The 23,623-nt window shown below is 38.5% G+C and overlaps 2 protein-coding genes across 2 annotated transcripts; one reads left to right on the top strand and one right to left on the bottom strand.

Annotated features, from left to right (window-relative positions):
• Positions 1-5,090: 5,090 nt before the first annotated feature.
• Positions 5,091-5,962, top strand: LOC127810496 (histone H4). The gene is made up of 2 exons (XM_052350017.1): positions 5,091-5,260; positions 5,442-5,962. The coding sequence occupies exon 2, from the start codon at positions 5,462-5,464 to the stop codon at positions 5,771-5,773; it is 312 nt and encodes a 103-aa protein (XP_052205977.1). The 5' UTR covers positions 5,091-5,260; positions 5,442-5,461; the 3' UTR covers positions 5,774-5,962.
• Positions 5,963-8,375: 2,413 nt separating this feature from the next.
• On the bottom strand, positions 8,376-15,814 carry LOC127792425 (calcium-transporting ATPase 1, endoplasmic reticulum-type-like). Its single transcript, XM_052322912.1, has 9 exons — positions 15,649-15,814; positions 14,048-15,533; positions 13,625-13,697; positions 13,421-13,542; positions 12,162-12,443; positions 11,665-12,042; positions 10,966-11,075; positions 9,223-9,451; positions 8,376-9,114 (listed from the first exon to the last, which is right to left on the bottom strand). The coding sequence occupies exons 2-9, from the start codon at positions 15,461-15,463 to the stop codon at positions 8,527-8,529; spliced, it is 3,198 nt and encodes a 1,065-aa protein (XP_052178872.1). The 5' UTR covers positions 15,464-15,533; positions 15,649-15,814; the 3' UTR covers positions 8,376-8,526.
• Between the last annotated feature and the right edge of the window lie 7,809 nt (positions 15,815-23,623).

Here is a 23,623-nt window from a genome sequence, read left to right as displayed (position 1 = left end):
ATCCTAATTTACTCACCGAGCCCTGAGATACACGAGGCGCATCTGAGCGTGGTTCTGCAGAAGCTTAGGGAGGAGCAGTTATATGCCAAGTTTTCGAAATGTGAGTTTTGACAGACCCGAGTTGTTTTCTTGGGACACGTGGTCTCAGGTGAGGGTATCTCAGTAGACCCAGAAAAGACTAGAGCCATGATGGATTGGCTGAGACCGATGACAGTGACAGAGATTCGGAGTTTTCTTGGCCTTGCCGGTTATTATTGACGATTCATAGAAGGCTTTGCATGGCTTGCATCACCCATGACGAAGTTGACGAGGAAAGGCATCAGATTTATTTGGGACGAGTCTTGTGAGAGGTCTTTCCAGGAGTTGAAACGGCGTTTGACTTCGGCGCCAGTACTGACGATACCCAGGTGTGGTGAGTTATTTACTGTATATAGCGATGCCTCGTGTGCAGGGTTGGGATGTGTTTTGATGCAGGACAGCCGAGTGAATGCTTATGCATCCAGACAGTTGAAGAGGCACGAAAAGAATTACCCTACACATGATCTGGAGTTAGCGGCCGTAGTGTTTGCCTTGAAGATTTGGAGGCATTATCTTTATGGTGAGAGAGTCCAGATTTACACTGATCACAAGAGTCTTAAGTATCTCTTCTCACAGAGGGAACTCAATATGAGACAACGTCGTTGGTTAGAGTTGCTTAAAGATTATGATTGCGAGATCCTCTATCATCTAGGTAAAGCCAATGTGGTTGCAGATGCATTGAGTCGTTGTGGAGCATCAGCTGCAGCTATGATGGTGCAGGAGTGGTTCTTATTAGAGCAGATGAGTGATCTTACTATCTCAGTGGCATCAGATAATCCTACACTCTATTGTGCTGCCATGAGTATCCATTCAGATCTTGAGGATCAGATTCGCGATCGACAGCGACAGGATGTGGAGCTTGACGCGATTATGGCTGATATGGAGAGATTTGGTCCATTGGGGTATAGCCGTACAGCCAGAGGGATGATGGCTTGCTATTGTTCCGTGGGCAGATTTGTGTGCCGAGTGACAGTGATATCAGGCAGAGGATCCTAGAGGAAGCTCATCGTTCTCCTTATACTATCCACCCTGGGGCGACGAAGATGTATCAGGGCTTACGGCGCCAATATTGGTGGAGCGGCATGAAGAGGAGCGTAGCAGAGTTTGTATCCCGATGTTTAGTGTACCAGCAAGTCAAAGCTGAGCACCAGAGGCCTGCAGGATTGTTACGACCTTTATCTATGCCGGAATGGAAATGGGAGCGCATAGCTATGGATTTTGTCTCAGGATTGCCACGATCTATTCTTGGATTCGATTCGATATGGGTGATTATCGATCGATTGACCAAATCAGCGCACTTTCTACCTGTCAAGAAGACCTATCCTATTCATCGACTGGCCACGTTATACATTGACGAGGTGGTGGGATTGCACGGAGTCCCAGCTAGCATTGTGTCAGACAGGGATCCTCGATTTACCTCACGATTTTGGGAGGCGTTGCAGAGTGCTACGGGGACCCAGTTGACTTTCAGTACAGCTTTCCATCCTCAGACTGACGAACAGTTAGAGCGGACCATTCGGACTTTGGAGGACATGCTCCGTGCCTGTGTACTGGATTTCTATTGGAGCTGGGATGACCATTTGTCGCTAGTGGAGTTTGCCTACAATAATAGCTTTCAGGCTAGTATTGGGATGACACCATTTGAGGCGTTGTACGGGCGACCATGTAGATCACCGCTTTGTTGGACTGAGATTGGGGAGCGAGCATTGCTTGGACCGGAGTTGGTAGAGCAGACATCAGAGAAGATCCAGTTGATTCGGGCTAGGATGAAGGCAGCTCAGGACCGTCAGAAGAGTTATGCTGACAGACGACGCCGGGATTTGGAGTTTGAGGTGGGTGATCATGTTTTTCTTCGGGTTATGCCGATGAGGGGTGTTCGACGCTTTGGAGTATCTGGCAAGTTGAGTCCTCGCTATGTGGGACCGTTTGAGATATTTGAGCGAGTCGGACTTTTGGCTTATCGATTAGCTTTACCCCCTCAGTTAGTCCACGTACATGATGTCTTTCATGTTTCTATGCTTCGCAAGTACGTGGCAGATCCCGGGCATGTAATTGACTACCATCCGCTCGTGGTGCAAGAGGATGCGTCATATACCGAGTTGCCTGCTAGCATTGTGGATCAGAAAGAAAAAGTGCTCCGTAACCGTACGATTTCCTATGTGAAGGTCCAGTGGCAGCGACATACCCCTGAGGAGGCTACTTGGGAGCTAGAGGAGGAGATGAGGCGACTTCATCCTCAGTTATTTACCTAGTCGGGTACGAATTTCGAGGACGAAATTCTTTTTAGGGGGGGAGGATTTGTAACGCCCGTATATGGCAAATTAAATTAATTTTGGGGTAATTTAAATTAAAAGAAATAGTAAAATAATTGGTTGTGAGTAAATAAAATTAAATTATGTGATTTTAAGGAAATAAGAAATTAAGATAATTAATTTTGTTATTTAGGAATTTTTGGAAAAAGAAAAAAATTAAAATAAATCAAGTTGTGGGATTTTTAGAAGTTTCGGGCATTTCTGTAATTATTATAGGGGGTGTTTGTGTATATAATGGAAGTTTAGGGGTGCTGGCGCGAGTTGCGGAATGGCCGAAAAATCACTTTTAAGTATAACTTAATTCATATATAGGTTAAGAAGGCATGCAGGCGCGAGCGGTCGCGCGCGGGGGGGAATTTTGGCTGATTTAATTCAGCCTCTAGACGTCAAAACGATGTCGTTTTGATAGAGGCGGTGGCCTCCCAGCGGCCTGTCGCGCGCTGCCACATGGCGCCCCCTCCCTTGCTTCTTTGGGCTGTGATTTAAGCCCGATTTCGGGCTTTTTTTTTATATCAAACAGTGAGAAATTTTACAGAAATAACAGTGAGCTCGCGAGGGAAATCTGAGAATTTTGGGGCTTCAAAAATCAGATTAAACTCCGTTTAATCCCAGATTTAATTATCTAGGTATGTAATTAAACTAGTAATTAATATTCTCTGCGGTGAAATTTTATTTGGAGCCTAATTTTATTAATTTTGTCAATAATTAGAATATTGCAGTTTGTATAACTTTGACCGCGTTTGGTCAAATTGAGCTTAAGGCTATTTTCGGAAAGGCAAATTCTATATACCCTCATTGTCGATTCTTTCGATGTCAATTTATTTGACCTCCCTTCATTGGATTTGGCTGTTAATAAATTATGAAATTTAAACGGTGTGTTTAGTAATTTAATTTATTAACCTGGTTTCGAGGGTATTATTCGTTGATTGACTACGGGGGTTTGTATCACCCCCAAGCCTATGGGAATGATGTCGTACTCACCCGGGGCTAGGTTCTTAGCTGTCGGGTATTATTATTAGATTTTCGGTTATTTATTGGCTAGAGTGGTTGGGCAGTGGGGGCAAGGGTTAGCTGTATGGTGACGGTGTGACTGTTGTACGGTCTATTTTAGGTCGTTAGATAGTCTCTCCTGGTCACTGACCGGTGTCAGACACTGTTGACTAGCTCTGTCGTTATGTGATTATAGCATGCCTGATTATATTTTATTTTATCTTTGTTGCATGGTTTGGTATGCACATGGGTACGGGCTGCATGATGGGATTATCATGATTTGGTTATGCTTGATCACGGACATTTTAGATTGGTCAGATTGCATACAGCACAGGCATATGCATCGCGTGTGATTTACTACGTGGGCGGAGCATGGCCTGATGCCTGGATGTATGGGCGCCTTGTATCACGTTGATGCTCATTAAGCCTTGCATTTTATATGTATTACATGGTTATTGGTAGTTATTAGTTCTCGGACGGGAGTACCGTTCCGAGAGAGTCTTTGGCTCGGCTGTCGGGAGTACCGGCAGGGATACGGGTGACGGGAGTATCGACCCGGGACAGTGCGCACAGGTTTGTGGTGATTTATGTTGCCTTTCAGGACAGTGGCAGGTTGGTATGAGACTTGGGTGCCAGGTGTTTTATGTGATCCCCAAGGACCGGTATATGTTTTATTATGCGGCACTGTTGCATTGTTGCGTCACATGACTTGTGTGTACATGTGGGTTTATATTTGGGGTGATCTCCTCTTCTGTTTCGTTTACAGCGTTCCTTTTCATATAAACTTGCTGAGTCTTGCGACTCACCTTGCTTTCCATCATTCCAGGTAAGGGTAAAGCAACAGTCGAGGGCGAGGACCACGCTACCTAGCAGCCAGCCGTGTCGGTAGGGTGTACAGTTAGCTGCCCCCGTTTTCTCTGATGTTTTGTTAAGAGTTCTGACTCTCATTTTTTACTGTGCCCGGTTGTTCCTTATATCTTTTATCGTTGGCACAGGTGTCTGTATATTTTTATATACTCCTTGACTGCTGTTCCAGCAGGGTACTTGTAGACGTGCATGTATATTGTTTTATTTCCGCTGTTGTATTTTTCGTATGTATGCATGTCAAGGTATTTTTGTCTTGTGTTTGTTTTACTTCCACTGTTGTATTTTTCGTATATATGCATACCAGGGTATTTTTGTCTTGTGTTCAGATAGAACAGGCGGTTGGAATATCTGGCAGGGTACTTACATAATTGGACTCTTAATACAGTGGATGTATTAAGAGTCATCATAGTACTTTCTAATTTAAATAAACTTCAAATGGATTAAAATCAATTACTTTAATATAATTAACTTTTTTTACATAATTATAAACAGTTAAAAAAACATTAAGTTGGATAATATAAAAATTTCATAAAAATTTTTATCTTTATTGTTTAACACATTATATTTTTTATAAAATTAAATTTCATGATATAACCATTAAAATATATTTTATTTTATTTTTCATGTAAAATTTTATTTAGAGGAGTGATTTTTAATTTTTATATAAATTAAATAATATTATTTTAACTAAATATTATTAAACACACCTGTGAAGTGAAATTAAATATAATTTTCCGCGTCGAAATAGAAACTCCCCGCCAGCGCCACGACCAAAAATCCGAGCGAGCCAACAAGGACGATTCAAAACTTTGCCCTTTCCCAAACCTGCCATGTCACCGATCCACTCCTTCGAAGCATTTCATCCCAACCCTACGTACGATCCCATCGACAGCCCAAAGCCTTTTCCTGCAACAACCAACGGATTGAAGTCTCGTCGATTTCTACTATAAATTTACTCCCAATCCTCCCGCCTCCCCTAACTCGTAAGAGAATCAGAAGTTTCACTTTCACTGGTACGCTCTATCTTTCTGTCTCATCTGTCCTCCTCATATGGCTTTGATGTCAGTGATTCAAGCCCTATTCAGTCTCCTAAATATCTCGCTTCCACTCAGTTTCTTCATTCTGGACTGGATCCTTTACTAATTGCGTAACAATTTTTTGATATTCTTTTTGATCTTTCTTCGGTGATTTTAGGTTTCAGTCGGTAATCGAGAATGTCGGGAAGAGGAAAGGGAGGCAAGGGGTTGGGGAAGGGAGGAGCAAAGCGGCACCGCAAGGTTCTCCGGGACAACATCCAGGGGATCACGAAGCCGGCGATAAGGAGGCTGGCTCGCAGGGGAGGAGTGAAGCGGATCAGCGGCCTCATCTACGAGGAGACGCGTGGCGTGCTAAAGATCTTCTTGGAGAACGTCATCCGCGACGCCGTCACCTACACCGAGCACGCTCGCCGGAAGACGGTCACCGCCATGGACGTCGTCTATGCCCTCAAGCGCCAAGGCAGGACCCTCTATGGTTTCGGCGGCTAGGGTTTCGATTAAAAGCGTTGAGGGGGTCAGTGTATTTGGGACCGTGTCTTTGCTTTTTAGGGTGTCGTGTGTTAGGATCATGGTTTTTATGTTGGTGTAATTATATTAGTCTCTAGATTGCAGGGGTTTTTTGTTTGCCCGCAAATGGTATGTATTGTCGTCGATGAAATTTTCTCTCAATTTCTTGAACCCGTGTTCGCGTTTTGTCTGGATGCTGAATTCTATTCTGTGGGTATGACTGATGGCATTAGGAATGTTTCAGTGCTTGCCCAAATATAACTATATAAGTACTTTGAACCTTGTTAAATAGATCTAAAAAGAATTATTATAATGGCCCTGTTTGTTGTAATTTAAAAATTATAATTTTTAGCTTTTAGTTTCAAAAAAGTTGAGATGTAGTGTTTATTTTAACTTATAGAATTTTAATTTATAGATTTTATTAGTTTTTAGAAGGGGTAGAAGTTGGCTTTTTTAAAATTGGGTACCTCAATTTTTATAATTTTTGTTTAAATAATTATATTTTTATGACAATTTTGCTCTTATTTTTAATAAAGAATTATTCTCTTGTCTATGTAATTATGGGTTTTTCTTCTCTACTGTCATCTCCAATTTCAAATCTCTTTCTCTCTCTTGTCATCTTTCTTTCTTTTTATATTTTAATTAATTATTTTATATCATTTGAAATTTATACATATACATTAATTAATTTTTAAATTATCATTCTATAACTACTAAGGGTATTATGGACAATTATACAAAAATAAGTTATTTTACAGCTTATAGTATCAAACACCACAACTACTTAACTACAATTTTTAAGAAACTACAACAAACAGGTTCACAACTTATTTTAAGTTTTAGAAACTATAATTTAAGAAGCTATAAACTATAATTTCTTTAATTAAGCTGCAACAAACGGGGCCAATGTTTACTCCATATCCTTATGTTTTGGACCATTTTGAAGTTGTTGGTTTTTAAGGTTTTGGTTGTTAATCATGTTTTTTTGAATATGTCGATTGATTACTTGTATATTTGATTATTTATTCATATTTATCGATTTGATGAAAAAAAAATTATTATAAGTTGTCTTTGACCAATTATGCCAAACACACTCTCAATTAGGTGATTTTGAGCTTATTTTTCAGCGATGTTTAATCGATGGAATGTTCTACTTGAGGAACGTGTCCAGTTCAATTCTTGAAAGATAAAAGATCCTCACCAGTTAGAAGGATTGGTTTACCGCTAGTTTGGTAATGTAGTTTAATCGCTTATAAATTGTTAGTTTAACTTATAAGTTAGCAAGTTTCTTTTCTTATATGTTTAGATATGTTAATAGCTTAAAAGTCATGTAACTTAAACATAAATTTAACAGCGTTTCCTAAAAGCTATTAGTCACCAACTTATAATAATATATAAACGTTTATATATATGTATATATATAACATATATATAAATTATTAACTCATAGTTTAAAAGCACATTTATTCAAACATATTATTAGTTTAAATGTTACACAATTTAAATGATATAATCAGCTTAAATACTATCCAACTTAAAAACATAAAAAAAAAAAATGCATAACCAAACTAGCCGTTAGTTTGGTTAGTTTTTTTTTTTAAGACCAGAAAATTTAGGTAATGTTTAAGTTATGTAATAGTGTTTAAGTTTGGTAGTGTTTAAGTTGATAACGTATTTAAATAAATGTGTTTTTAAGTTATTAGTATAAAGTTATATGTTTGGTTTGTAAAAGTTAATAAACTATTAAAATTTGACAAAAAGATTAAAATGGACATGACACTAAATAATGCAAATAAAATTTAGAAAAATATAATTTTTTAAAAAAAAAATTTAAATTGATGTCTAATTGCTAAAATATTTACAATTACATGTTAATAAATTATAAAATATATTTTTAAAAAATATATTTTTTTTATTTTATGTATAAATTTAGATTTAATTCATAAAAATCTTCAATATATATTTTGAGATATTATATAAAATTATTTATTTTTAAATTTTATCAATACTTATCAAGTATTTGCTATTTAAATAAACCCGACCAATAATGAAGACAACAACAACGACGAAAGTAGATCTGAAAGAAGGAAGCAACAACAGACATGACTAAAAAGGAGACCCAGGCAACGACAACGATGACAACGGATCTGATAGTAAGAGGTGGCGATAGCAGCTTCTAGCGTTGGAGGCGATGGGTGACGACAACGACTGTTGTGAGAGGAGATCTAGCGATGGCAATAATGGAGGAGGCACAAATGCTAATAGAGAAGAAAGCTTCGTTGAAGAAGAAGAGCAGGATTGGGAATATATAGAGATAAGAAGAGTAAATATTAAAATTAGTTGAAGGCAAAATCGTCATTTCATTGATCAATTCCAGAAGCTTTCAGAAGCTTTTTTGCAAAAGCTACTACCCTAGAGCTTTCCTTAAATGTTAATACATTAGCATTTAAGCTATGAATCTTTGAAGCTGTTAGAAAGAAAATAAAATGCTATACTAATAACTTATAAGCAATCAAACTGCATTACCAAAACGAAACCTAAAAATAAAATGACGCGAGCAGGTCTGTCAAGTTTAAAACGAAGCTAATGAAGAATGGGATAAGAGTATTACTTTCTCTAAGTTTAAAAGATTTTTGTAAACCCAATTTACATATTGCACGTTCAAATGGGAGGACACTTGCGCAATTGTCAGTTCAGCCCACAAAGGATAAACCTAAACCAAATCAAAGCGTTCCTCATTCAGCTTTACGCTTGGAGGATTTCTTAACGGAAGATGATGTTCCAACACCACTGCTACATCTACCAACGAATTTAAGAACCTCGTCTATCAAAATTACGGGAAATGCGACCGCAAAAACCAGTAGCCACTCGTTCAGGCTCAGCGGCACAACGCCGAAGACTTGGGCAAGGAAAGGCACGTACAGGATCAAGAAGTGCAGCCCAAATGACACAGACATGGCCAGAAGCAGCCACGGGTTCGCCCATGGCGGCATCGTCAGGAGGCTGCCATCTTCAGAGAGGGCATTGAGGGAGTTGAACATCTCGATGGCAACCAAGACGGACAGAGAGAGAGTCATCGCTTTTATTTTGCCCGTCCCGAAGTAGTCACACGGATTTGAATCGAAATTGAACTCTTGAGATCCCGCCCGGAAAGGTGTTACCGAGAAGCCCTCCCAGGAATGGCATTGACCCCAGTTGGCGAGTTGGGAATAAGTGACGAGACTGTGTCCGTCTCCACTTAGGCTGATGCCGAAGAATGAGTCGTGGGTGTACCATATGATGAATATTCCCACAGTGGCAAGCCCAACATAGAGTCCGATCACCTGTATCAAATTTGACAAAGAGTAAGCACTGCAAGTTGAATAGGCTTATATTACTCTGGTGCCCATGCGTAATGGACCTTGGAAGGAGAAATTAACTAAGTTGTATACCAGATATCGGAATAAAATCCAAGCACTGATCAACGAGTCGTCGCTTCTTCGAGGGGGTTTCTTCATAACGTCCTTGTCAGGTGGATTGAATCCCAAAGCTGTTGCTGGCGGTCCATCGGTAACAAGATTGACCCATAAAAGCTGAACGGGAATCAGGCCTTCTGGAATCCCAAGAGCAGCTGTCAAAAATATGGAGGCAACCTCACCAATGTTTGAGGAGATCATGTACCTAAGGTCATCAAGAGAACATTAGGGTGACCTTCATTGTTATCCTAAATGCAATGACAGGTGGTGTGAGACAGGTAAAACAACGATTACATATGGTTCACAATAATTATAAGCATTGTAATGGATGATGAAATCTTTTTAACCAACTGCCAACAACTGAAACTGTTAGTATTTGCTCCATAAGAAAATTACTTAGCATAAAATGCCTCCATTTGTACAAAGGGAGCAAGACAATTTTTGAGGGGCGAGCAATAAACCGGGCAATACCAAATTGCAACTTGGAGTTCAAACAAGACCGGCATCCATTTTTGGGTTGAATCACATGTCTGAGTACCATAACAGGAAACTGATCCAACAAAAAGGAACCAGCAGCTAACCACACTACTGTCAGTAGTGAGTCATTGACCGTTGGTAGCAACACTTCATCAAGAACTTCGAAGAAAGTTTGTCATACTATTTATCACATGCTGAGTGACATAACAGGAAACCTTTCCAGCAAAAATAAGTATAATCAACTAGATGTGTGGGTAATGGAAGCACTTCAACCATGCCGCACTTACAAACCATCCTCGTGTCGTCCACAAGACATAAACTTCATAATAGACGAAAAAAATCACGATTTTTGGACTCCAAAGGACCTGATTCCTAGAAAAACCATTACTAAGGGCCTATAGCCTCTTAGAAATGGTAGGAGGGGTGGAGAACTCAAATAACTGCTAGCTGATTCATAGAATAAATAATTAAACAGGGATGGACCAAAGATCCCAAATGCACAAAGTTGTATCTATAAAAGCCACTCGGTTGACCATGTATAACTCAAGAATGAAATGGACTCTCTTTTCCAGAAAACTCTCTTAGCAAGGGAAATGAACCAACGAAGCCACACCTTATGCATGATGATCTTCTGAAAATTAAAAAAATATTACTAATACCTTTATAAAAGATGAACAAAATCTTCTTTTTATGAAAATACAACATAGTTGGAAGTTCAACAAAATATTAGGCTTCTCTAATAGGGGGCTAGGAGGCAACTATGGAAACACTAGTGTTTCCTCAGAGCTATCAAGCATCAATATGCTTTATTATAATATATTGACATGATTCTCCTCAGTTTCTTTTCCCTATTTAAGCACTTAATATAATTAATAAAGCATCTACTGCAGTATTCACATATGCTTCCATAAAGTTTTTATTTTTCCTTTTGAAGTTCCTTTTCCATTTTGCCAGTGTCTTGTCAGAAATGCAAATAGGTTTTTCATTCAATCCTTTATTGTTTATCTTCATCCTAGATGTACATATACACACACATGCCAAGATTTCCATTATCATTTTCCCCAATTATATCCATGTGGACAGGTAATTGGTATCGTAATGACCATTCCCCTTCCCATAGGAGGGAGAATGAGTCTGACTCATGGAAAACTAGACCAAAGTAAGCAGAATTCTAAATTGAAACTATCAAGTCAGTCCTGTAGTTGATTATGGTAAAAGCCAATAACATAAGAGGGAAAGGACCTGATAAATGCCTTCATATTGTTGTAAATAGATCTGCCTTCACCAATAGCGGCAACAATTGTGCTAAAGTTGTCATCAGCTAGAACCATATCGGAAGCTTCCTTTGCAACCTAGAAAAAAATAATACAGGAAATACGGAAAGTGGAGATAAGAAAGCCAGATAAATGCTTTGAAGTGGTCTCCGATAATACCAGCTTCCAGATAAGGAAGAATTTTGGGAACAGTGAGGTGATGTGCAACAGAGGACCATGATTATATGAATCAATAAGAGCAACTTAAGTCTTAAAATCATAAGAGACCAAGAAAGGGAAAGCTTTTAACAGTTGAAAAGACCCTCATGGATGTCAAAGGCTCATCCAATGACCCCAAAGTAACTTACAAACACAAACTTGAAAGTCACTTTGCACATTTAGAGGGCAACTGAATATCTTTAAGGGTAGATTTAAATAAACAAATTCATTTGATTATCCATGGCAACCTAGCAAGTGCATACAGCTACTGACGCATTCTTGCAAAAAATCTGTAATCTAATTGAAATTCTCAAAAAAACCAGCGCCCTTAGTACCCAAATGAAGTACAAAATTTGTTGAGAATCATTCATATTGAAGATATGGGGTAAAACACTTCTTCCACTTTCTAATTCTGTCTATCATTTTTATGATGTAAAAATTATGAGTACATGGAATGAAGAAGATATACCTCAGTCCCAGCAATTCCCATTGCAATTCCAATGTCAGCCAATTTCAAGGCAGGAGCATCGTTCACTCCATCCCCAGTCATTGCAACTACTTCGCCATCTTCTTTTAGCAATCTCACTATTTCTTGTTTGTGTTTTGGTTCAGCTCTAGAAAAGAGCAGTCCACCAACTTGCTGTAGATGACTTTTGGGGTCATGAAGTTCCATAAACTTTCTCCCTGTTAGGCTTTTTAGACTAATGTCCTCATCTGGTCCAAATACACCTATCTCGCGACATATAGCTTCTGCCGTATTCTTGTTATCTCCTGTGATAACCATTACTCGGATGCCAGCTGCTCTGCAATCCTCAATAGCCTGCCGTACCTCTTCGCGAGGAGGATCCTTCAGGAAAGAAAAACAATATTAAACTTGTGAAATTTTCACAAAATTCTTAATGCTTACCAAGAATGAAAAATGAAAAGGAACAGGATCAGGGAATGAAAGTAAGTGCGCCAACTCACTCTTAGCCCAGCCAAGCCAACAAATATGAGTTTGCTCTCAATTGAAGGATAAGTAGATGGTTTAAGTAAAAGCTCATGTGCGGGATGGTCTTCATCACCATTATATGTGGCAAATTCAGGAAGGTTGTCCTTATAAGCAAAACCCAGACAACGTAATGCACTCAAGGACATTTCTTGCAAGCTTTGTAGAATAGCATCTCGTGAAGTTTGATCCAGTTCAACAATTGTACCGTCAAGCAATTGAACATAGGAGCTTCGCTCTAACACATTTTCTACTGCACCCTGTCACAATAGAGCTGTTGTTAGTATTTGGAATCCATTGTTTGCTAACATAATTGATGAAATCATTTGTATGTGGGTCAAAATCTACCTTGGATTTGGACCTCAAAAAATAGAAGAATTTGAGATGACAAAATTTGAAATCCCTCTATCAAACACAACTGAAGAGAAGAACGAGGGGCTAAAAAAAAGATGCTACTGACAACAATAAACTTATTAGACATGGGAGTTGCTTGACAAAATAGGACACAAAATTCTAGTGTTTCTCAGGTCATTAGGAAAGTTAAAGTACTACTGTTGTTATATGGTAGTGGGCTACATACAGTATTTAGCATATAATCTGGTTGGCGTCAAAGGTGGATCAGCTAATTTTATCTTATTCCAATCCATGTTCCGTTACAACTGTTTCGTATAATTTGTCCCTAATCCAGTCATATAGATTTCAAACATTTCTTATTAGGAAGGGGCATGCCCTAGTCTTTTGGGGCCATCCCAAGTGCTGCCAGATCATTGTTAAAGGGGCAGGAATGTTCGGCAAGGTTCCCAGTCATCAACAACCTTTCTGGTTTCACTTTTAACACTGATTCATGATACATGTTTTTTAGTAAGTTGCACCCTTTCATCCATTCATCATATTATTCCATATTAAAGTTTTAATATACAACATTCAAGCTGCCTCACAAGAATGATGAAGAGCCAAAAAGAAAAAGAATAGAAATTGAATGAGAGGAACAAATAGAATCAGAGATTCAATGCTGGACCCCGCAGCTTGTAGTATTCATTTTGTGGCTTTTGAAAAAAAGACAAGACACCACTCTAATATTTTTTAAATTTTTAATAAATTCATGAATATTATTATTATATTTTGTGTTTGGGAAGTAAGACACCTTTAAAAGGCAGTTTAGTAAGAAAATTAATTTCTCCAGCCAATAAGATATGAAAAGTTAGAGAAGAGAGCAAAAGAGAAGTAGTATATGTACCTTTACAAGCAATGAATTTCTACCCGGGCTGGAGCTTACAATTACTCCCATGGATTTCCTATCACGGTCAAACTCAAGAGTTGCAATCCGATTTTTAAGCTTACTCCATGTTTGACAACAACCTTCAGTTCAGAATTAAATGGACGTGGATTGAGAGTCAAGCAAAAATAATAATAAATGATATTACAAGTGTTTGTAACTTACGCAGGAGATCACCATAGCCTGAAGATGTCCCAGAATTCAATCCATCTGGAAGCCCCATTTTCTCAACCATCACCTGAGAACAAATCATGACCAGGATATTGCTCGGAATCAGTATTCATCGCTAGCTGGATTATATATGCAACTTCACCAAGCTTTTCAACAAGGGACGGTACCCCAATGTTATACCATAGTTGTGATGAATGAAACCAAAACAGAGAAAAAAAAAAAAAAAAGGAGGAGAAAACTGGAGGAATGGATGAATTATCGCTGAGTTGATGACCCATGACTAACCAATCTAAAGCTTGGATTCTTGGAAGGGTAAAATCCAGCGTTAATGTTTAAGTTAATGAAAGCATCATGTAAGCTTCAGAACTCCAAGAGCAAACAAATCTAAACCTGAAAAACAAAATTATAAAATCTTACCTTCAGTGCTGCTTCAGTGGGAATTCCATTAGCAACATAATGACTCCCAGATTGCTCTATGCCAGCGTCATTGCATAAACCGGCAATCTTTGCAATCATTTGGAGATTAGCATCCATTCTACCCATGGGCCAGTCCTGAATTTTTCCATCTGAAGGATTGTAGGTGGTCCCTTCCACTGTGAATGTCCGGAGATCACTTGCCCTCGAACCCATAGCCACAAGCTTTGATACGGCCATCTGATTTGTAGTCAGGGTACCTGTTTTGTCAGAACAGATCACGGTTGTGCAACCAAGAGTCTCAACACTAGGCAACTTCCTTACAAAAGCATTCTTCTGAGCCATCTTTCTTGTGCCAAGGGCCAAACATGTTGTAATGACAGCCGGCAAACCTTCAGGAATGGCAGCCACAGCCAACGCCACCGCAATCTCAAAGTAATATGTGCACTTCTCAAAAGAGAATTTAAAATTGCCAGGCCAACCATCCACATACTCCCAAGTAAGGAAGTATTTAACATTAATAAGCCACACCAATGCGCAAATTACCCCTATTATAGCTGTGAGAACCTCTCCAAATTCATTCAATTTCTTCTTCAATGGGGTATCCTCCTCGCTCTGCGAGGCCTCGTGGATTTGTGAATGCACTTTCCCTATCTCTGTAGTCATTCCTGTCTGAGTAACCAAGCAAATACAATTCCCATTCACCACTGTCGTCCCCGCAAAAACCATAGATTTCTTCCCCTGAATGTCAGCATCTTCGGGAACAGCCTTGGTTGTCTTACTAACTGCTTCACTCTCTCCAGTCAACGAACCCTGCTCAACCCTAACAGTCGAGCTAATCAAAACCAAAATTCTCATATCAGCGGGGACCTTGTCACCTACCCGGAGCTCAACAATGTCCCCCGGAACAAGCTCTTTCGCAGCCAAATCCGAAATCTTTTTCCCATCACGTATCGCAGTGGCTTGGTCCGATTGAATTTCTTTCAGAGCCTCCAACGCCTTCTCAGCATTGTTCTCTTGCCAAACCCCAACGATTGCGTTCACGATCAAGATCAGAAAGATGACCAGAGGCTCCACAAACGCCGTGATCTCCGTCTCGCCGCCTTCGTCGCCATCGTACCAAGCGAGGACAAAGGAAACCACCGCAGCCACAAGCAGAATCCTCACTAAAGTATCGTTGAACTGGTCCAAGATCAGCCTCAGAATCGACGGCCCTTCGTGCTTCTCCAGTTCATTCCATCCATAGATCTTCCGCTGTTCCTCCACTTGACCGGCCGACAATCCGTACTCCCGCTTCACCTGATACTGTTCCTCGCATTCTTGTACATCTTTGGCCCATGCGGCGAAAACTTCCTCTCCGGATGACGATTTAGCGCCAGCGCTCTCCTGTTTCCCATAATCTTGCCCTCCTTTGCCCATCAAAACTCACAAAGTCTCCAATTTCCAACTCCTACCGACCAATCCAAACAACAAATTAAAAAAGCCTCACCTGAAACAGAATAATTCAACATGTAAACGAAATGCAAATTCATACAAATAAAGGAAACGCTACCTAACAACAAATTTTCACATCGAGATGCAGAAATTGGTAAGGTTTCCTTTACCAGAATTATTATTTGGAGAGAGAGATGAACAGTTGCTTCTCTTTTCTCTCCGTTGAAGCAATAGAACCGGAATCGGGAAGGCGACTACGCAGCGTTATAAATAGGACGAAGAAGAGGTTAGTTAATTACAGAGAGGCCCCCCTTACCCTCATCATTTATTAGCACCCATTAAGAAACGAATACTCCAATTGCAAATACGGACATGAGTTGAAATTTCAATTCAAAAGTAAATTTGGTGATTTTTGATTAAACTAATGTATGATTCTTATTCATCACTCTTGATTTTGGTTCAATGAACTTATTCTATTGGAACTATGACTCACAAATTTACATTTAATAATAATTTCAATAATAATAAAGTTCACCAACCCTTCCTATTCTTAATCAATACCATACCTTTACTTTTCAAGTTTTTACAATTTTTTGGAATAATAATTTTGGTAGGTTAAACAACAATAAATGCACATTTTTTATTTATTTATTATGTTTTATTTTTATTATTTAAATAAAAAAATTTAACCTATGATAAATATATTTTATTTTAAACTATTTAATTAACTAATAATATTATTTCAATGTAAAAAAATTATTAATAAATAATTCGAATTACTTTATTAATTAATTTTAATTAATTAGCTTACAACAATTTAAGATTAGAAGGTGAAAAAGTTAACATAATCTTTAGAACAGTATACATGAAATTGCTTCCCTTTCTAATATGACCACGTGGTAAAAATACGTTTTTAATATCTTTTTAATATTATAAAATAATTTTAAAATATTTTTAAAATTATAAAAACAACTCAAAAATTTTGTTCCCAAACCCATAATACCAAAACCAATTGTATTCGTTCACTGGTCTGGCGTAGACCTAACTATATCTAAGTCTTTGGTCAATTTAATTGAATAAATAAGTTTGATAAAATTAAAACTAAGAGAACAAAGGAATAAGTAAATTCATGTACGTCTTTTATAATTTGGATATTTTGCTTAAACAACGCCTCATACTTTGTTTCAATTGCTAATGCACTTTATTTTTTTATTATTATCGTTGATCAAATTAAAGCAAAGTTAAAAATTATTTTTGCCAAATACAAGTCATAGAAGTACTACACCACAAGACGTATGGTTAATTTATGGAATTTAAAAAAAAACAAAACCCAAAAAAGCACGAGTCTATTCCATACGGCAGGCGGGTGAATACGATATTAAGCAATAATTACGGGCCCATGTGTAGTTATTCGCAAGACAGGCGGCTCCGATGGGTTACTTCCGAAGCGCAATTCTTTCATTCTTTGGACTTTGGATTGTTTAGTGGGTTGACGCAGCGCGGACACCCTTTTTGCAACTGTAACAATTTCATAAAACACAAAGTATGGCCAGTAGGGTCCCGCCACGTAGCCTAAAAAACACAACTTGGCTAAGATTGATCGCTTGAGCGTTTGATCTAACGACGTGGCGATCCATCCATGGTCAGCTAGCTTTGTCTGCAAAGCTGGTATATTAGGTACTGAATCGGTTGTCAATGACGCAGGATATATATATTATAATCAAACAGGAAACTTCCAGGGACTTGCTCAAACGAAGAATCTTAATTAATAATAATAATTTATAAATCATATTCATTCGACCAGCGGCTGATGGGATCAGGGGAGGACTGGAGCTTCAATTTCAGAATCTATATATATATATATATAAATGTTTTGGTTGGGGTGACATGGGTTAACCTTTCCTTCGATCCGTCACTGCATTCAATATTTTTTAAGAAAAAATTATATCAAATACTTTACTGTAACATATATTTATAAAAAATAAATAAACTAGCGTAACTATAACCATGCATGTAACTTTTCTAAGCTTAAAAAGATAAAAAAAAAAAGAGAAGAGAAGCCACTTTATGGAAAATTGAAGTTAGTGCAACGGCTGGGGGGGAGGGTTGGCATGTAATTTAAGTCTCCTAGAGTATTGGACTCTTGTTTGAAAAAGATGTTTCACACTATTAGTGTCTGATGAATAATGATCATACTAGCTATTTGGGAGTCTGAAAGCATTAATCGTAATTCCCGCGCGAGACCGTCGAACTTGGATGAGAAGTTACGCAAATGTGCAGAGCCCCTACCCCAATTGACAAGTAAAATTGGAAATTTACTGGATGGAGAATTTTGTTGCTAAAGAAAAGATGGAGATGGAGAAGTAATTCTTGTTACTCCAATAAAAAATAATTGTTAATATCAAGAGGAATTAATGTGTTATTTAGTGTCGTGTCATGTTGTAAACACAACATAATACTTGTTGTTATTTTTATATTTAAGTTTAATTTGTTAAAAATATTAAAAAAAATTAAAATTATTATATTTTCTTGGTTGGTGTACTGTATTCCATTGATAATGTCGTAGGTTAAAGTCTCAAATCTAAATTTTGTGAATTTTTAATTATTTTTTATTAATATAATATTCTTAAAACAAAATTCTTATTTTTTAAAACTAAAAAGTTATTATCGACGTTCGGAATTGATCGATCGTGATTCGTTGGCCCGCGATGATTGAATGAACCGCAAAGATTTTCAGTGATTTTTGTAGGCTTTCCGACATACGACACCTGCAAATACTTCGACGTTCAAGTAAATAAGAGAAAAAGAATGATGCAATCTATTCGCAGGTTAGCCGAGAAGAGCATACTTTAGTTTTGGAAAGAGCTTACTGATATAATAGGATGAGATGTCATCTCCGTTTGCGTCGTGCTTTTACAAGTGATAGCACTAAATATCGACGCTAACGGGGGTTCTCAGGTGGCAGCATGGTGTTGATAGGACCTTCATTAATGTGGATGGAGGCCAACACGCGGATACCCAATAGAGGCTGCAATGATATTGCTGTTGGCTGGTATAGGGTCAGGATGAGACTGGCATGGGTCAAAAGATAGGCCAAGAAAGAGGGGCCGGATTGGGCTAAATGGTCCAGCCAAAATGATGCTTAGCCCACGACTATTCTTTGGTCATTCTGCACTCCGCTTGCATATGCGAACTAAATGTATCGTTGGAAGCTCGCTTGGTTCTGCAGTCTATGAGCTAGATGCATCACTGAGAGCTTGCATGATTTCAAGGCCTGAGCTCGGAGTAGGCAACGTGCAACATGACTGTGACGACCTCAACCTTGGACCTATTTGGGTTTCAAGGAAAATGGGTCGACTCGTCGGATCGAGTCTAACTTATTTTATGCGATCAAAAAATACATATAATAGTTATGGGTAGGAAAAAAAAAACACGTGAATTGGTGTACAAGAAAGAAGCAATGGGGGTCATATCATCCTATCAAATCCCTCTTTTGTATTCGCGGATGATTAATATATCAATGAAAATTTGAGAGAAAATTCTAAGTCAATGACTCATTGACTCCAAAGGCGCATTGTCGCTTCCCAACCCCAATGAACATTATTTTGGGTCACTGACAAAGACTTCAGAAGGCGTGCGTGGAAAGCTATGAAAAAGCTTGGAAAATTATTGTGTTATGGGCTTGGTTTTAGTAATTTTTAACACTTACTAAATTAATTAAATGGTCACAGGGTCATCCTTAATGAGTTAACACTTGTACTCAAATTTATTGTTTTTGAATAAATTGGAAAGAAAGTATATTTTAATAATTTTTCCATTGACAAAATATTCCACGTGGGTGACCATGGGTTGGAAGAGAAAGAAAGTGAAATCCAAACATGACTTCATTCAGTCGCCATATGGAGCTTGTTTGGAGAACGACGTGTTTGTTGGGACAGACCAGTTGATAAGATGGGCAGGCGGCTTGACCGGCTTCCTAAATCAACTCAACCAGATCAACTAAATTAATTTGGTTTAGTTTTATTTAAATTAGGAATCTGTGAATAAGTGAATATATATGTGTGTGTATGTATCTATATATATATATATATATACAGAAACATCCAAACAGTGTTTCTGTGGATCGTACGCCCTTAAACACCAGAGGGTTGTGCTTGGGAATTACATGAAAAGCCAAATGTGGCGTCATTTGTTGGTTGTTGATAAGATAGGAGCAGTAGGGAGGGGCCTAGCTAGGAGCTTGGGTTGACCAAATCAATTGGTGTTTCCTCTTTGTGATGGTTGGTTGGTTGTACTTGTAACCTCAGGAGTCCTACTGGAACTTGTTTTCCTTCCATTTCCATTGCCATTGGGCCACTGGGTTTGGTATTTTCGTACATAATTTGTTATCTTTATAGAATTTTGTAACTAATAATGCATGACACCCGTTTTCAACCCTCTCCCTACTTGTCTTGGATTGAATTATTTTTAGTTAAATTACATCCGACACTTTAAAAATTTAACTAAAAAATAAATGTATTTTGACATATAAAAAATGACTTACAATTAATTTATTATATTAATTAAATGATCATCTCATATTTCTATTCAACCCTTATCTTTCTTTATCTTCTCCTTCCCTATTTCTCTTTCTTATCTCCGTTTTGAAAATGGCCAGTAGCCAACCCCCCTCTCTCTCTCTCTCCACCGTCCCTTTCATCTCTATTATCTAGAATGACAACCATTTGAAAATAGGTCTTGTTTATATTCAATTTCCACTATCAAGTTTCAGAAATGGTCTTGGTCTTTTATAGATCGAAAGTGAGCACAATTTAAGATTTTTTTATAAATAGAGAGTGTGTCAAGTTAGGCCACAGGTCTATCATAATTGGAGAGGAATATAGATCTAAGAAAAAAGAAAGGGTGTTGGAAAACACGAGCATCATTATCGCTCTACAACACATATGGGTACTATTTTTCTCTCCTTATCTATATCTCAACTGATAGAATCTTTTCTACTCTTTCATCAAGTTTCTCGTCGATCTCCTATATTTTCTCATCGAGACTTTCTCTCTACTTTACTAATAATAGAGCTCTCTAAAAACCCAACAATGATGGGGTTTTCAAAACCCCATCACCACCAAGGTTTCAATATCAACCAATTTGCCATGGCAAATGGACAACCAACACATTCTTCCATGTAACGCCTCACTTTTTTCAAACGAGCGTTAACTTGAGATTTCAGGAATATATATATATATATATTTTTTAAACACACAATATAAGTCTCTCGATACATATACCTTCATCATAATCATTTCCCGTCAATCCAGATCGTACCTTCTTAGCATATCAAAATTTAATAATAAATAAACTAAGACAGGTATTAACAATCACATCAGCGGAAGCAAGATCGAAACCTCAATGATATATAACCGACAATTCCTTTACAATAACCAAATCGATGTTTCACATGAAAATATCAAAATATTACATAACCTCTGAACATCGTAATCATAGACAAAACCTACGAAAACTAAATATAGCAACTACATCTCGATGACATTCTTTCCCTTGGCGCCACTGCTTTCACCTGGAATGTTTGAATATTCCAGGGACATAGTTCAATTTAGATGCTGAATCATCTAAGTGAGAGTTCAAAAACATTTTCATGCAGATATGCAAAATCATATATAAAATCGATAAATCCTGACATGCACCAGCCTAAGAGAATCCCACACAGCACTTAACCCTAACCGGGGAAAATGCAACCTCTCTAAAGGCGACACGATCACTTCGGCCCATTGGTAAAACAATCCTGCTTAAGAGGGACAACCTCGACATATGAACCCGGGAATCACCTCATTGTCATTGTTAGGCTTTACGCTCCAACTCAAAAGCAATCCAAAACCCAACGCAACCCTAGCCCCAAGAGTGTTACATCAGCACTATCCTCGGAATCGACGTCACCTCAGCATTAGTGCTATTGCTCAAAGGAACCTAGGGTGGTGTCCATTCGCAGCCCTGCCACTTGAGCCAACAACTGGGGTGGTGTCCACTCTCAGTCCCGTCACTTGGGTCCCGTAGGGTGAAGTCCGTCTTAGCTCCGTCCCAAGTGGGTCACCTAGCATTAATCCTAGGTACGCATCCCAAGTGTTGTCATTCTGGGCTACGTCACAGGTTACCAACCCACGTCCCACATGGACGACACAAAACAAGCCAATGCCGAAAAATCATAACATACATAAAATCAACATCTCAATGTATGCAATTTATCGTACGAAATTCAATACATGTGTAAATAATTGTTTGGACAATCATAATAAACCAAGCCATAGGGATGAACATTCACAGTAAACCATTCACATGTCACTCAAGGTCCTTTCGGGTAGAACCACTCACAAGTCAAAACAAAGTTGGGGGCGAACACTCACCTTTGACGAAATTTCAAATTCTTCTTGACAAGCGCGGTATGCCTCGATTTGTGTGCCTGACCTCGATTCTTGTGCCCGATGCTCTTATAATTCAACCTCTGGCTTCAACGATACCCTAGACATCACGTTTGTTCAAAATTGTATCAATATCTATTTTTCCAATTTTTTCCATAATTTTCTTCTTATTTCCTCTATAAAATTCTAATAAATGCCTACTCAAGATTTTTCCTCGATTTTTCTTCACAACAATTCATAAATAAATATTCCCTAACTCCTAGAATTTTCTGATAATTTTCCAATATCTCCTCTTATTTTTCATAAGCCTTATTTACTTTGAGAATTACAAAATGACCATTTTCTCCAACATTTTTCAAAATTTTCCTCCACCATAATTCCTAATTTATTTTTCCCAAAATAATAAAAAAATTGCAAAATTACCTAAGCCCTCACGCGCGGGCGAGTGGCTGGTTGGTTTGGGCTGGTGCGTGGCAGTCACGCGCCACCGTCTTCAACCTTGAGCTGGCCGCCGGCGGTTGCTCCGATCACCACGAAACGGGTACCTCCTGAAAGCCCATGAAGAATCGATCCTACCCCACCGGTTTCAGGCCGAAAGAACACCGGAAAGTGCTTTAAAACTTGAGTTGCAGGTCTCGGTGGCGGTCCGCCTAGGGCTTTTCCGGCTACCCTCGAAACATCCTCAAAACGCCTCGAAAATTCATCAAATTCTCCAAAAATGCTCCTCTTGCCTCAAGGATGAAAAACCCCTTATTGGATTCCCTCGATTTGCCCTCAAACCCGAGCTATTTGGTGCTTCAAATTCGGCCGAAGCCCTTGGCTATTTATAGCCAAAATCCGACCCCCACGTGGCCGATTTCCGGCCAAAGCTTCTTCCCCACGCCTCCTAAACCTCCCTAGGCCACTCCCTGATGGTCCTAGGCTACCAAATGGCTGGATTTTTTGGCCACAAATCGCGGCCAAATCTGCCTCTCTGAGCAATTTTTCAAAAATTGTAGTTTGGCCCCCTGAAATTTTTCTTTTGCATTTTGGCCCTTAACCTCAAGCCCCTGATCTTTCTAGCACCACCACTAAGACCCTCAAGATTAGTACTTCTCATTTATCCCTTGAAACTTTCAAAAATTTACCGTTTTGACCTCCCTCGGGTAAATTTAGAAAATTGCACTTAGGCCCGATTGATTGTTTTGACCTCAAATCCACTCGATTCAACCCGAAACCACTTAAGGGTTGTTCTATACATCAAATATTAGTCCTAGAAACACTCCGTTGATTTTTCAGATATCGTTTATAACAATTCGGTAATACGACCTAATTGGCAGTTGTATTTTTGCTGTACCGAAAACTGTTCCCGATCTCATTTCTTTCATCACCAAAAATCATAATTTATTCTACTCGATGATACTATACCATTTTTCTTAATTATCTAGGGTCCGAGGTACTCCCTCTGACTAATTCGGTCGTCCAAAGTTGTGTTAGTGTGCCCTATAGTCTTATTTTTTCGTAAATTCCATTTATGCCCTTCATTAAATACCGTTTTTATCCTCAAACCATTCTCGGGTATTACATTGCATCTTTTTAAATTGTCTATGATTAAAGAGGGGAGAAATAAAGAGAGAAGGGAGAGGGGGGAGGTGAAGGGTATTTTAATTTTTTTAAATAAGGGGAAAGTGATACATAATTTATAATGTTGAGGGTTTTTTTTTTTTTTTTTATCAAA

Source organism: Diospyros lotus, chromosome 1 (genome assembly GCF_014633365.1).
Source record: "Diospyros lotus cultivar Yz01 chromosome 1, ASM1463336v1, whole genome shotgun sequence".
In the NCBI taxonomy this organism is placed as follows: Eukaryota; Viridiplantae; Streptophyta; class Magnoliopsida; order Ericales; family Ebenaceae; genus Diospyros; species Diospyros lotus.
This window is presented reverse-complemented; position numbering and strand designations above follow the sequence as displayed.